The 13,258-nt window shown below is 38.2% G+C and overlaps 1 protein-coding gene across 1 annotated transcript in view; it reads right to left on the reverse strand.

Annotated features, from left to right (window-relative positions):
• Positions 1-460: 460 nt before the first annotated feature.
• The window catches only part of TSSC1 (tumor suppressing subtransferable candidate 1), a 77,186-nt gene continuing 64,388 nt past the window's right edge, over positions 461-13,258 (reverse strand). The window contains exon 9 of the mRNA XM_008641753.2: positions 461-4,078. Coding sequence (XP_008639975.1) covers positions 3,904-4,078 — 175 coding nt within the window. The 3' untranslated portion in view covers positions 461-3,903. The remainder of the gene's footprint in view (positions 4,079-13,258) is intronic.

A 13,258-nucleotide genomic window follows, 5' to 3' on the forward strand; every position in this document is an offset into this window, starting at 1 on the left:
AAACCACCCAGAGCTGTGAGGTCAGACCATGATCTGAACTTCCAAAGCAGTGATGGACTCCTTGCTGTACAGAAATCTACTTGCCTTTGCAGTCTTATTGCAAAGGAGTATTTTGCAACAATATTGTTTCCAAACACAATATGAAGATTCTGTTAGAAATTTACCTGAGAAATGAGAGTTTTTTGAAATCCCCTAAAACACAGCTCACAACAAAAGTAAACATGCAGAGAGAAACATGCAAAGAAAAATGCAGCAGCAATGTGCTATCTTAGCTCTAGAAACAAAACTTTAGAGACTAAGTTATTATTTTAAATTTCCATTTCCTACCTTTTCTGGTAAATAGCACATGTCCAGGGAGGTAATTAAAGAGACTGGACAATCACATGGGGATTCTCTGCCAGTACTCTTTGTAGTGTCCACCAATTGATGGTTCAAAAGGATTTTTCTAAGCCAGAGATGCTGACTTTATATTTAGCAACCTTTAATGGATTAATCGTTCAAGTACTGTTTCAGTTACTTTCAAGTCATGTAAATTTTAACATTAATGAGATTTTTTTCTTTGTGCAGTTTTGGTTTTTTTTCTGGGTGAAGGGATTGTTAAAGGGGAGTGCCATAGCTCACCTTCATGCCTGTGAAGACCACTTTATTTCGTATGCTTTGAGCCACCATATGCAGATCACATTCAATAACCTCTAGTTCTGGTATCAGGAGAGACAGTGAACAATCACTCCGTATTCATCCTCTCCCTCTGCCACTTGTGATTTTATGGACTTTTATCATTCCGTCTCAATTCCATTCACCATTCCTGTCACTCTCCTCTAAAATCTTTCTGCTTTACTACATTGGGCTGGAGAGGGAAGAAACCACAGCTACACACAGTACTAAGGATACACATACACCAGTGATTTATAAATATATATTATTTGGGGGGATTAACAATACTTTATTTTCTTTACTTGCTTTCTAGTAATTCCCAGTGTTTTAATTAAAATTTTAATCTCTATTAAGATGATGTCTTTAAAGATCTTTAAAACCCCCAAGATCTTACTTCCAAGTAATAGCCATATTGGTGGTCCACCGTATGTAAAACAACTGCTTTCTCCCATATTAGTTACTTAACATTTCCTGCACTGAATTTCATCTGCCATTTTATCATGCATGAGATAAGGCCCTTTCATAATTCTTCGGTCATCTTTACTACTCTGAACACTCTCTGCAAACTTTGCCATATTTTTCTGCAGCCCTTTTTCCAAAAGGTCACGAGTATACTGTGAAGCACATGCCTAAGCACAGATCCTTGTGGACTTCACTGGTAATTTATTTTTTTGCTACTAAATGTGACACTTTATTCTTCCTTCCTATTTCCTTTTAATCAGTTATTTAACCATCTTAGAACCCTTCCTTTCATCCTACAGCAGCTTGCTTGCTCCAACAGCCTGGGAGGAATTCTTTTCAAATGCCTTCCCTTTCAGAAGGTCATTTCCACATTGCTGCCAGTGCTGTACATGTAGCCCAGATCCCACTTTACAGCCAGCCAAAAATGATTAAAATTTGACCCTTTGTGCTCTCCTGATTCTACTGTAATGCATTTTCATTCAAATTTGACCTGCAAATCCCTTCCTTTCCAGTACCAATCCACTCTCTTCTTTCCTATTGAGTGATACATGCATTTAACAAGACTAAAACAAAAGAAAACATTTCTTGATACTACTTGTTTACAGAGCTTTCCAGCTCATATAAGCTTAAAATATTAAAGGAAATACAGCCACATAAAAATTAGTCTGAAATCTATCCTGCATTTATTACAAGTTAAAAATCAAGTCAAGTCCCACACACAGTTATGCAATTTCCCCATCACCTTCACACTGCCAGCCAGATACACTGCCAAAGTTTCATTAGACGTTTGTTGCTAATGTGAAGAAAGTTTTAAGGAATATACCAAAGATATACTGCAGAGGTTTTTCATTTTTTTTCCAGAGGGGTGGGTGGGGATTGTGGTGCACAGGTGGGACAGACATGATACCCAACAAGATTTTGTGTCTGAAGATGAAAAGCTCCACATATAAAGCAGCAGCCCAGCCAAGGATTTTGACGTTCAGACAACTGAAGCACTACTGACTTGAAAATGTAGTTTTTCTTACAATATACAGGTGAATAGCTCATGCCTAATTACAGATTGAAACAATTTGAAATAGCACAAATTTAAAATATAAATGCAGAAAATCAGGTAATTAGAATTTCCAACTAAGCATTCATTCTGGAGCAGACAGGCAACATCATTAACACAAATACAAACAATAGTAGGGATGATTTAATTGGATTACTTCACTCCTATGAATTTTTCCAAATAAGCTCTTTAAGAAAGCCATAGATGGAATTCAGCTGTCATCTTTTCTGGATATTTTGGCCTACAGCAGTCAGTCATGCTCTCCAAATGTGATCTCACCGAAGCAGCTGTGTGTACACAACAAATCACATTTGGACATGTTTCGATCCAAGAGCGGGTAAGGACAAACAGAGGTGAGCAGCAGGCTGTCCCTCAACACTAACACCAACAGTTGCCATAGCAACACAAGGCATCACTGGAAGAGGTTGGTATTGATCTTTCCATCCCATCTTCATTGCCATTTCTTCAGAGTGCTCTACACAATGCTACCACAACCAACACCATCACATGTACCCAAGTTCTGAAGTAAAAGAGAAATAATAGTGTTGAAAAGGGAGCAGGGAATAATTAATGCTGCAGTGAGCCTGGGTTTTCAAAGAGCAAGCAGCAAATCTTCATCTTAGTGCAAGCTATGCCAGGGGAAGATAGGATGTCAGTATGTACAGGAATGTTTCACCATGCCTTCCACCTGTGTTTGAAATTTCCTGTGCATTCTCCTACAGCACAGCATCTGCCTGTTCTCAGCATTTGAAACAACACAGTAACCAATGTCTAGGTCACCTATTGCAAAAAGTAGGATATAGCAAAGGATATTTTGTGCTTAGTTGCAAGCCTTTTACATCGTGCCAGCATACTGCAGATTGGCACAGAGCCAGAAGGATAAGAAAGCCTAAGTAGACAAATATTAAAGAGATTTTTCAGGTTAACAGTGGTATAGCTCCAGAGTCCCTCACAGCACAACTTAACCTATAAATATGGGATAACACATTACATGAGTATATCAGAGATTTTGGTAAAGACTAATATAGTTTCCAGTAACAATACATAGCTGAGAACTGCATTTAGTTCACAAATTGCGGGATGTTACTTTGTTGATTCTACCATAAGGCTCAAATGAAAAACATATTTTGAAGTTTTCACTTTCACAAAAAACATTTCTTCTGAAGACATGCAAAAACTTGAGAAAAAGTGTTTAAAATGTTAGACAGTATTAAGAAAGCCTTTTAAGATCACTCCCAACTGTATTTGTGGCCAGAACAGTTAGCGGAATGTGGTCCTAGCTAAGAGTAGAAGGCTGCTTATGCAAGAAATATAAAATATTATTCTTGAAAACAAGTAGATCACTTCTGCTACATGCACCCTATATTGTTCCAGTTTTGTATCAGCATAACATTTCTGTAATTCATTATATTTGCATAAAGCTGATGTAATAAAGCAATAGTATGCAAAGTACCCACTATCTCCAAAAACTTTAAAGCTCACAAAGTGATTAGCCTCTAAAAAAAACCAAACCATCTAGGTAGCACAGCCTTCAGAAAATGCATCATAGTTTCTCAAATACTAAAGACAAAATACAAGTCTACATCAGTACAGATGTTCTTAACAAAATTTTAACATTTATACTTAAAAAAAATAGATCCTGAAAAAAACCCCGTAACAATACCTACCGGTTGTGTACATCAAGATAACAACTCTAACGTAATCCAATAAACAAATAATAACAGTATATAAACAAATTATAACAGTATATGATATTTAAGGGCTCTGGGAACCCTGTTAATAACCAGTCTCCCATCATAACTTAAAGAGGCAAATAGCCACGGGTCTGCTGAGGACCATTCAACTGCATATACGCTATCTTCATGTTCTTCATAGGTAGCTATTACACTGTCCTGAAGGGGCTCTTTAATCCTAAAATTGAAAAAAAACACCAAAAAAAAGGGTAAGGATTTGTGAACACACTCAATTTTAAAGACAGTATTAAGTGCCACTAACATCTAGATACATAAAATCCCATTTAAAGTATAAGAATGCAGTAGTAGGTTCTAAGGAAATATTTGATACCTTATGTTTGCATGTACTTATGTTTTAGATGACAGTAGAGTCAAGTCAGTGCAAAAGACCCCACTTACAGGGACAAAGTAACTCTTACTCTACACTTCAGTGCATTTTCTGTCTCTCAGAACCTACACTAAGCATCTCTCTCACTCTCTAAAGCTAGGTAAACTACATGGCATGATCTAAATGTACAACTTTTTACCAACATCTTTTCTCTCATCATGCTACATCCCTTCCTCTCCCCCTTCACTGTTCAATGAATTCTTAAAATAATATACAGTGTTAGAGATACGTAGACGGGTAAGAAGTGGCAGTCCCTAACATCAGTCTCTCCTGTGCTGCCATTCTGGACTCATTCTCTCTAGAGTTATGGAAGGGGGATGGTGCCCCTCTGAACACTGCGATTTTTATCTCCCATTGCTAGAGTTGTATCAGTACCAGATTCTCATCTATTGCATACCCCCACCTCTCACTGCAACACCCGAGCTCCTGGTCACCTACATTACAGGAGAGACACAGGTTCCCTTCTGCATTGCAAATATTCAAGAGATGCAGGCAATTCTCTGAAGTCCAAACCACTCAAGAGTCATTGGTTGTACTCTGTTAACTGAGCACAGCCCTTCTTCCCTGAATTCCTGAAGACAGTCTCTCCTCTCAGAATGCCAGTACAGCACATTATTTTGTAGCTACAGGGTAGGGGAGTTTTCAGAGGATGACCTTAGTGCTCCTTCAGCCACAGAGAATCATCTCTGTCTGACAAGAATCAGTCCGCCCTTCAAAGGCTTCCGTCCGCCTCCTAGAAACAGCCTTGTACTACAGCTGCAACCCTCCTCACAGAAAGCAAAGCCAAAGAGCCTTGTGAATGCCACTCAATCATTTAAACAGATGCTGCTACTACAGAAATGAAGTGTTGTTATTGGCTGTCTTTGCCCTTTCCTGCTGCTCTCTGAAAGCATGCCGCTCTGCAATCACAAAGCCTGGATGGAAGCAAAGTAGGGTATCTTGCAGGGTATTGCTGCCCCACCTAGCCAGCTGAGCCAGCTGTGAATCTAACACTGCAATTAAAATTAAATTGAGTTTAATGAAGAAACCAAAAGCAGACTCATACTGCAGAATAGCTTCAGATATGTATTTTCCAGGATTTTTACCATTTATTTGTGCTACATTACAGGTTAACTAACCAAAAAAAGGGCACAGCACAACCAACACCCAGCCACTGGTTAACTGCAAAGAACAAGCTTGTTTTTCAGTTCTCCTGAATATGAACTTTGATACAAACCATCTAACAGCAGAGAGCTAACACACACATACAGAGTTGGTCATGTCCCCAGACAGCAATGTGCTTCATGCAGTGCTCACCCACTTACCCACAACTCCATTATTCTGAAGGTTTGAGATGTCTCTCTGGATAGGCAGGGGAGTAATGCACAGTGCACACGGCTGTCAGGGGACATGACTGACTTCCAGTTAACCACGAGTCTCAGTTAACCGAAGGTTGGATAAACAGGGACAAATAAGCTTCTAGATTACACTATTTTCTGTATGCTCAGAGCTGTTTCAGTGTTTCATTTAAATAACACAGCTCATCTAATTTAATTTACAGGAGTCAGGGGAATGAGTGTTCAGGAAACAAGCCTGTAGATGAATTTCTGTTTGGCATTCCCATTTATTACTACAGTTTTAAGTGTGTTTTATTATTATCTATACACTGAATTTCCTCTTAGGTATGAAAGTAAATTTTGTGCCTTCCTAGAAAAAGAAAGCATGCTATTCCACTTGGTTCTTCAGGCGAACGACACAGCCTTGAAACAGTTATTGAGAATCAGAGAAAATCCTTATGGAGGTGATCACTTGGTATAAAAGAGCTAGATACTATACAAGACAATCAGGATGGAAAAAAAATCATCTCAAAATGACGTGTCTCAGGAACAATACAGAAGACCCAAACGAAACTGTCCGTGAGCACCCTTTACAAACATGATGAATGAAAACAGATTAGCCTTTAAATTATGTAATGGGTAATGGGCCCAGAAGGATTCTGCTAGTGGAATAAAAAGCAGAATTCATTTCATGTATGTGAAAGACTGTTCTAAAACATTAAAAAAAATTCAACATAAGGAGCAGAGGTGTTTGTGATGAGTTTTTTTGCCTCACAACAGTAATCTCTTAGAGGCAGACTACCTTACCCGATGCTAAGAGATTTCCAAGAAAACACCTCAGATTTCTCTGCGTTTTGGCTACATGTTTGCTTTTTTTGGTAATCCAAGAATAGGCTGAGGACACTGTTTTTGAATCTATATCAATCTAGCGTACTTAGGATTGTTCTGTTCCTGAGTCACACAACGAGTTATGTAGTCCCAATGAAATTTTACACATCTTTTACACATATTTATTTATTAAAGAACCATCTCAGATTAACAAGAAGAATAGCTGTACAGAGCTGGATATGAAGTAAACTTTCTTCTACAGTACATTAGTATGCATAATTCATGTTGTTGCCAGAACACAGAGATGCCTCTTTTTATATAAAAGCTGCAGGTTATGTATATAAAAATAGCCATGTATAGCTATATATATAGCATGCACATATGTGTACAAAACAGCTACGTATAGCATGAATAGCTATGCTATATAGCTAGTTCAGTGTACCACAGATGCCTTGGCCTATTGATCCCATAATAGAGAGATGGTGCTGTGCAAGCCCAGCAGTTGGACTCCATGATCCTTGTGGGTCCCTTCCAACTCAGCTTATTCTGTGATTCTGTGACTGTATTTGATAGCATACTTGATAATCACTTGTTATGCCTAGCAAGCTTAGTAAGCTCTTTTCTTCCTCACCTCAGATCTTCTTGACCCTTGCTTCTTTAGTTTCTTGCTTTCCTATCTATTTTGAAGATTTTATTCTGACCAGACTAAAATACCTTTTCTTATACATGTTCTTGCACTGCATCAACTGACAATGCATCACATTCCTTTGCCACCAAGAATTCACAGTATGAAATGTGACGTTTCTACCAACATCATGCATAAATTTCAGACCTGTGCCACACTGAGCTGAAAATGGACTGTGTTTTCTCTGTAGTCTTATTCAAATAACACGACCCCAACCAGCTTCTAAGAAAGGAGAGAACCTTTTATTTTACTAGATAACTGAGGTTAATTGTGTTACAGATTTGAGAAAGAAGCCTGTTCAGCCTTGGATAATTGTTTTCATGTAGAAAGCTGTTATTTCCAATTACTTCTCATGCTAACAACCACTTAAGTTTGCAGTGCTTGCAATTCTGTTTTGTCACCACAGTGTTCAATAAAATATGGTTTTCAGTCAGCAAAAATAATTAATTCCTTATCACAGTCAAAATTAAACCCTCTTTAATCTAAAAATCACTATGAAATAGAAGTGAATCAATAAAGCAGCAACATGTACTGCAGCATCCAAAAATGAATCCTGAAAACCATAGCACTGGATTCTGGAATAGCCCATGGATGCACTTTCCTTTTGACTTCAAGAGAAAATTGTTTCTGGTAATATTAGACAACATACTATTTGCTTTTTCACTCTCTTAAAAAAGCCTGAATTCAAGTATGTTTATTCTTGAACACAATTTTTATACGTAATAATTGGCCATTCATACTATTCCAAACATACTATTTTTTATTCAAAAAAGAGCTTTCTGAACTGCTTCTACAGGAAACCAAGAAAGGCATACTTTTACATAACAGGTTTCATAGATGTCCTAATATGAAAAATAAATTAAGGAAGGTATACTTGCTGATGAGGGTTAAAGAAAGAAATAGTACAAGAAAACCAGAAGCTTTTAAAGAAAATAGTCCTGGAACTGAAAAGTTCTGCTGTACTACATTTTGCCCAGCTTCTTACACATCCAAAAAGTGAAGTCCAGAATCCTGGCATTGCCCAAAACAGAAACTATTAAACTTGTTTTAATTAATTAGGTCTCTTGGTTGATTCCATACCATAATTCTATGACTCCTAGGTTTCTCCAGGACATTAATACCAAAAGCAAAATAGCATCAAAATTAACACTAGTGACAGCTATGTGAAAATATCCTGAAAGCCTGCCTCAGCATGTTTGGCAAATACTTTTCAAAATATCAGTGCTGACAAATCTCTCCTCTGAAGTCACAGAGGCATATACAAAGGTGTTATGTTAGATTGTACAGTTCATATGTAATATTGTGAAACACATGATTTATTATTCAAAAAACTCTAAACATTTCTACTACAAAAAGTAGAAACCACCAACTTCTTTAGACAGAATTTTGAAGAAAGTGTCTTTCTACAGAGAGGGCAGCCACCATTTTCTTTCTGGTCCATTCTGATGGCTGAAGATGTTTCTACATGTAAACAGCTCATTAAAAACTTCACGATCTCAAGTGAGATTCTCTCTACTGGAAGGACTAATCACATCTCTCAGCTTTAAATATAAAATGTTGAGAAGTGCTTGTGTTAGATCATCTGTTTGTATCAAAGGACATTATGGCTAACATCTATGACAAAAAAGATGGAAACTAAGCATTCAGGAAAAACACTAAACCAGTATTTTCGAATAGGAATTTCTGGTACAATCTTCAAAGGAAAACAAAGATAATGATAATCTTTGAAGATATCACCAAGAAATGTAGCATAAGGGAGAAGGCAGCATACTTACCTTAGGAACAAGTTCTACCAGTGAGTGAAAACAGCAAACATCTTAAGCCCACAAACCCCAAAGAAAGCTAAGGGAGCTGGGAGCTTACACTACAAAATTAAAGTTCAAGGATGGCTTCCTTTCCAGGACCAATGTATAAGCTCAAAATGTTATTGACTATATAAATCATTCAATTGTTATGGATACAGAATAGGCTCTTTCTCTTAAAGAACAAGTCTTTCATTATCAGTTGAGCCTTGTCACAAAGTTCTGGCCACAGAAGTCATGAAGAATGAAAACATTGCTGTAGATGCAGCATGTATCTTGCTGCTGGTACTCCTATGATAGCAAATAGTCTTCTCATGCTGTGTATCACCAGCATACCAAACAGAAACCTACGCAGTCCAAAATTTAAACCTATAAGGCAAACAATATGAATTGGAATGACAGAAGAAAAGGAATCCTGATTGGCAAGTAAAGATGGCCACACTAAACTGTAAGAAGCTAGTAGCTTTCTTTTATTGTTAGAAAGAGAAATGTAGAATTAAAATGACTACCAGAATAATTTAATACAGTAACATCTAGAGTCACTCACTAACATCAGGATTTTGGATAACCAAAGACTAAAGAAAGGATATAAGACAGTCACCATCTCCCTTAGGAGGAAGACAGTTCCCATTGCCCTCCTAATACCTTACAGGGAGCTGACAGTCACCTTCAGGAGATTTAGTATTCAGGCAAGTTCAGTGTTGCAGGGAGAATGTTCTTGCAACAACAGGGTGCAAAGCCACTAAAGAAAGAGGTCAAGAAGCCTGACAAGTGATTGCATCCACAGATGTGGAATTATCCCATGTTTTAAAAGTTTTGTTCAAACTTAGGCATTGAAAAGCACTTCTCATGTTCTTATCCATGCACATTAGCTTTGTTCTGGGGATGAAACCTAAATGAACCCCAAGTACTCACCCTCATCTGTTCTATTTTCCTTTATTTTCTACACTTTTTTCTACCTCTGGATCAAGGTGCTTGAAACAGAAGTAGCAGAGCATTTCATTCACCATTTCTCAGATGGTTTTTTTTTCCACGTTTGAACTGTCCATTAAATAACCCAGACTGAGAACTTGACCAGAATACAACATAGCTATATGGCCACATGCCTACACCTCTTCTCTGTGAACAGCTCCATCCTCTTCTTAGACTACCTATTTTCAATAGTGGCTTTGGGCTTCTGTAAGAGCCTAATAATAAGAGAAAGGGTCCAAAGAGTGCTTTGTCATTATGACTGCTCAACACCTGAAAGGCTTCAAAAGTGCTTTTTCATTATGACTGCTCTAAACCTGAAAAACTCCAGAAAATGCCTCATCATTCTGTCTGCTTATCACTATACAGGCAATTTGGACCGTGGGTAGCCCACCTTGAGACCCATAAAAAGGAAGGTGGAACTGGTGCAAGTTGAATGGAAAAGTGAGGGGCAGAGTCCCTGACCTTTGCCTTTCCCCCCCACCACCACCATCGCCTGCTGCGAGACTTTCTGAGGCCTCCTGAGGAGACCCCCCCGAACCTGCACCCCTGGACCAGAATCACGAGTGAGCTGTGGAACCCCTGCCCTGCTCCAGTGTCCCGTGGGGAGAGCACTGTGAGTGGGCCAAGGCTCAGCTGCGGGCGGCTGCTTTCCAGCCAAACTGCTCCCAAGATCAGAGAAGGCAGATCAGACGCTTCAAACTGCTTCGCTCCCCCCACCCCATCTCGGCAGCACTAAAGGTAGCACAGTGTGGTGGTGACCTATCCTATGCTTTTCTTTTTAAGTAACCTTGGCTTTTTCTAACTTTCCTCTACTCTTCTCTTTCCTTCTCTTTGCCTCTTTTACCATTAAATAAAATACATCCATTTTTTGGCATCAACATCTAACCTCGTTTGGTTTTAATCTCGTTTCTGGGAATATTTTGAACCTTCTAAGTTCTTTCCAGTTTATGTATAGAGACTTAGCTTGCTTTGCTTTTCTGGGTTTAAACCGGATCGTTACAGCTTCCCATGCAGAAAGCACTGAAGCCTTTCTTAATTCAGTGCAAGAAAACAAACACAGTTGGCGTGTTTCTCCTAGACACGTTTCACAAAAGCTGTGCATGCACATCTGGCAAGTTTTGGAACAAACAAAAACACAGTTAGTGAGAACAGATAAACTCAAGAATATGGCTGATAACAAAGGAAAACCCTACATGGAAGAATCAGAAGTCTCCAAAGATTATTCAGAAGGCAGTAAATGTCCCTGAACTGTGAATAGTCAGGGGATAGGAGCATATACCCAGGGGAAATACATCTCCTTTTCCTATTGCTATACTTTTTCCTCCTGACCACTATGAGATATATGACACAGGCTAGGGAGACCTCTAACATGATACAGGGAAGCTGCCTGCTCTTCCATTTTTATAATGGATGGGAGAAACAACAGCAGCAGTTAAAAAGTAGGGAAAAGACAGCAAACTAGTTGCTCTGATCTAAACCAGCAATTAAGAGGAACTGGCAGTCACTTGATTTCAACAAGAGACAGATCCTCATGCAACAGTCCTAGAACATTGCTTACGCAAGCATGTTCTGGTCTCTAAGATGGCAGCATAGGCCCAAGATGTCAACACATATATAGACAAACACTGAAAGAAGAAACCACTAACAAGAAATTCTTAGTAAGAATGGAATACAGCAGTTTTTAGTTTGTCTATTCATTATGCAATGAAGTTGAATTCTTTTCTTTTGAAAAAAATTATCTCCAAATACTTATTTTCAGTTGGGAACCTTAAAAACTAGACAACTACTGCAGCAAATCTGGCAAGAATAATTGAGTGGGTAGACTCATGCATAGTTCTACATGGTTGAACAAGGAAGGGTTAAACTGACATACTATTTTTGGTTTGTGCCCAACCAAGAAATACAGTAAAAATTAGGAAATTTACTCTGAAAGATATTAAAAATTAACAAGACTTAAAGATTTCAGGAAGGAGTCTTAACTGTGTAGAACAGTATTAGAAGTCAATGTTTTCAAAATATGGGGACTTTACTAAGTAGAACAAACAACAAACCTTTAAAGATATAACTGGCACATACTCATCATTTTTATATTTAATCAAAGGAGTATTTTTACAAGTTATTGTATTCAGGACAAATAAAATGCAGAAAGAGTCTTTTCCTTTCTTTACAATTGATATTTCAACTTTCTGAGAGAGGTATGGCACTCAGTCTGAAGGTGACTGGCCAGATACTCTAGTTGTCCAAATACATGCTCTTCCTGGTGTATTTCAAGATACACCTGAAACAGACATTCTCTTTATTAGTATTTGTGTGCTGTTTAATAACAAATCAGATGTCCTCCAAAACAGGATAAAAATGAACCTTGTGAGAATATAACACCTTCTTGAAAGTCTAGAACATACCCAAGCAAAAAAAAAAAAAAAAAAAAAAAAAAAACCCCACACCCCTGCTGCATAAAGCCATACAGTGAAAACCTGTATTTTATAAAAGAGACAGTACCCATGGAATGGTGCAACAGACTCTTCATAGAGGTCTCCAGGAGGGCATCATAGTCAAAATATTTGGTACTAGTGGTTGACTAACAATAAGTATTCCCAACAGCTGTTATGCCCTCTTCATTTGTGCACTCAGAACTAAAGAGACATTGATTTGGCAACAGTTCAAGGCTGGTGAGCAGCTTGCAAACATCCTTTGGACTCAACTTGTAACAAGAGGGCGGAAGGGGGAGCCTAAAACAAGACTTTCACAGTACCAAGCAGAGGTTACAAAAGCTGATGTGCTTTCCCAGGTTTTACAGAAAACAGATGAGTAGCTGAAAAGCACATATTTAAAATGCAAATGCAGAATTGATACTCTTGTAGCCTCTGGGAACAGGCAAGGGCTCTACATCACTGCTATACAAGTCATTCACGATGGGGGTTACATCCAACCCATAGCCATAGGAAAAGATGCATTATATTTGTTGTATTGCATTGGATGACCTTGGATTCAAAAATTCCCATTCTATAATGACTTGTGTTTCAGTGAGGCAACCTACACAGTCTACAATCCACAGAAATTCAGAATTCCAGATAACCTACTACACAGTGTCTGTCAGAATGTTATTTACTTGTGTTATTTTTAATGCATTCCCACCATATAAAAAACAAATGTGGTCTCTTTCTCATTTCCACTAATGCTATTTATCTTCCATCCTGAACAGAATAAATTGCAATCTCCAGCCAAAGATAAGGAAGCAGATGTCCCTGACTGTGGCAGGGGGGTTGAAACTAGGTGATCTTTAAGACCCCTTCCAACACAAACCATTTTCTGATTCTATATTTAAAACACTGTAACTCAGTTACATTCTAGAAAGTAAGTACATACT

Source organism: Corvus brachyrhynchos, unplaced genomic scaffold, assembly GCF_000691975.1.
Source record: "Corvus brachyrhynchos isolate BGI_N302 unplaced genomic scaffold, ASM69197v1 scaffold116, whole genome shotgun sequence".
In the NCBI taxonomy this organism is placed as follows: Eukaryota; Metazoa; Chordata; class Aves; order Passeriformes; family Corvidae; genus Corvus; species Corvus brachyrhynchos.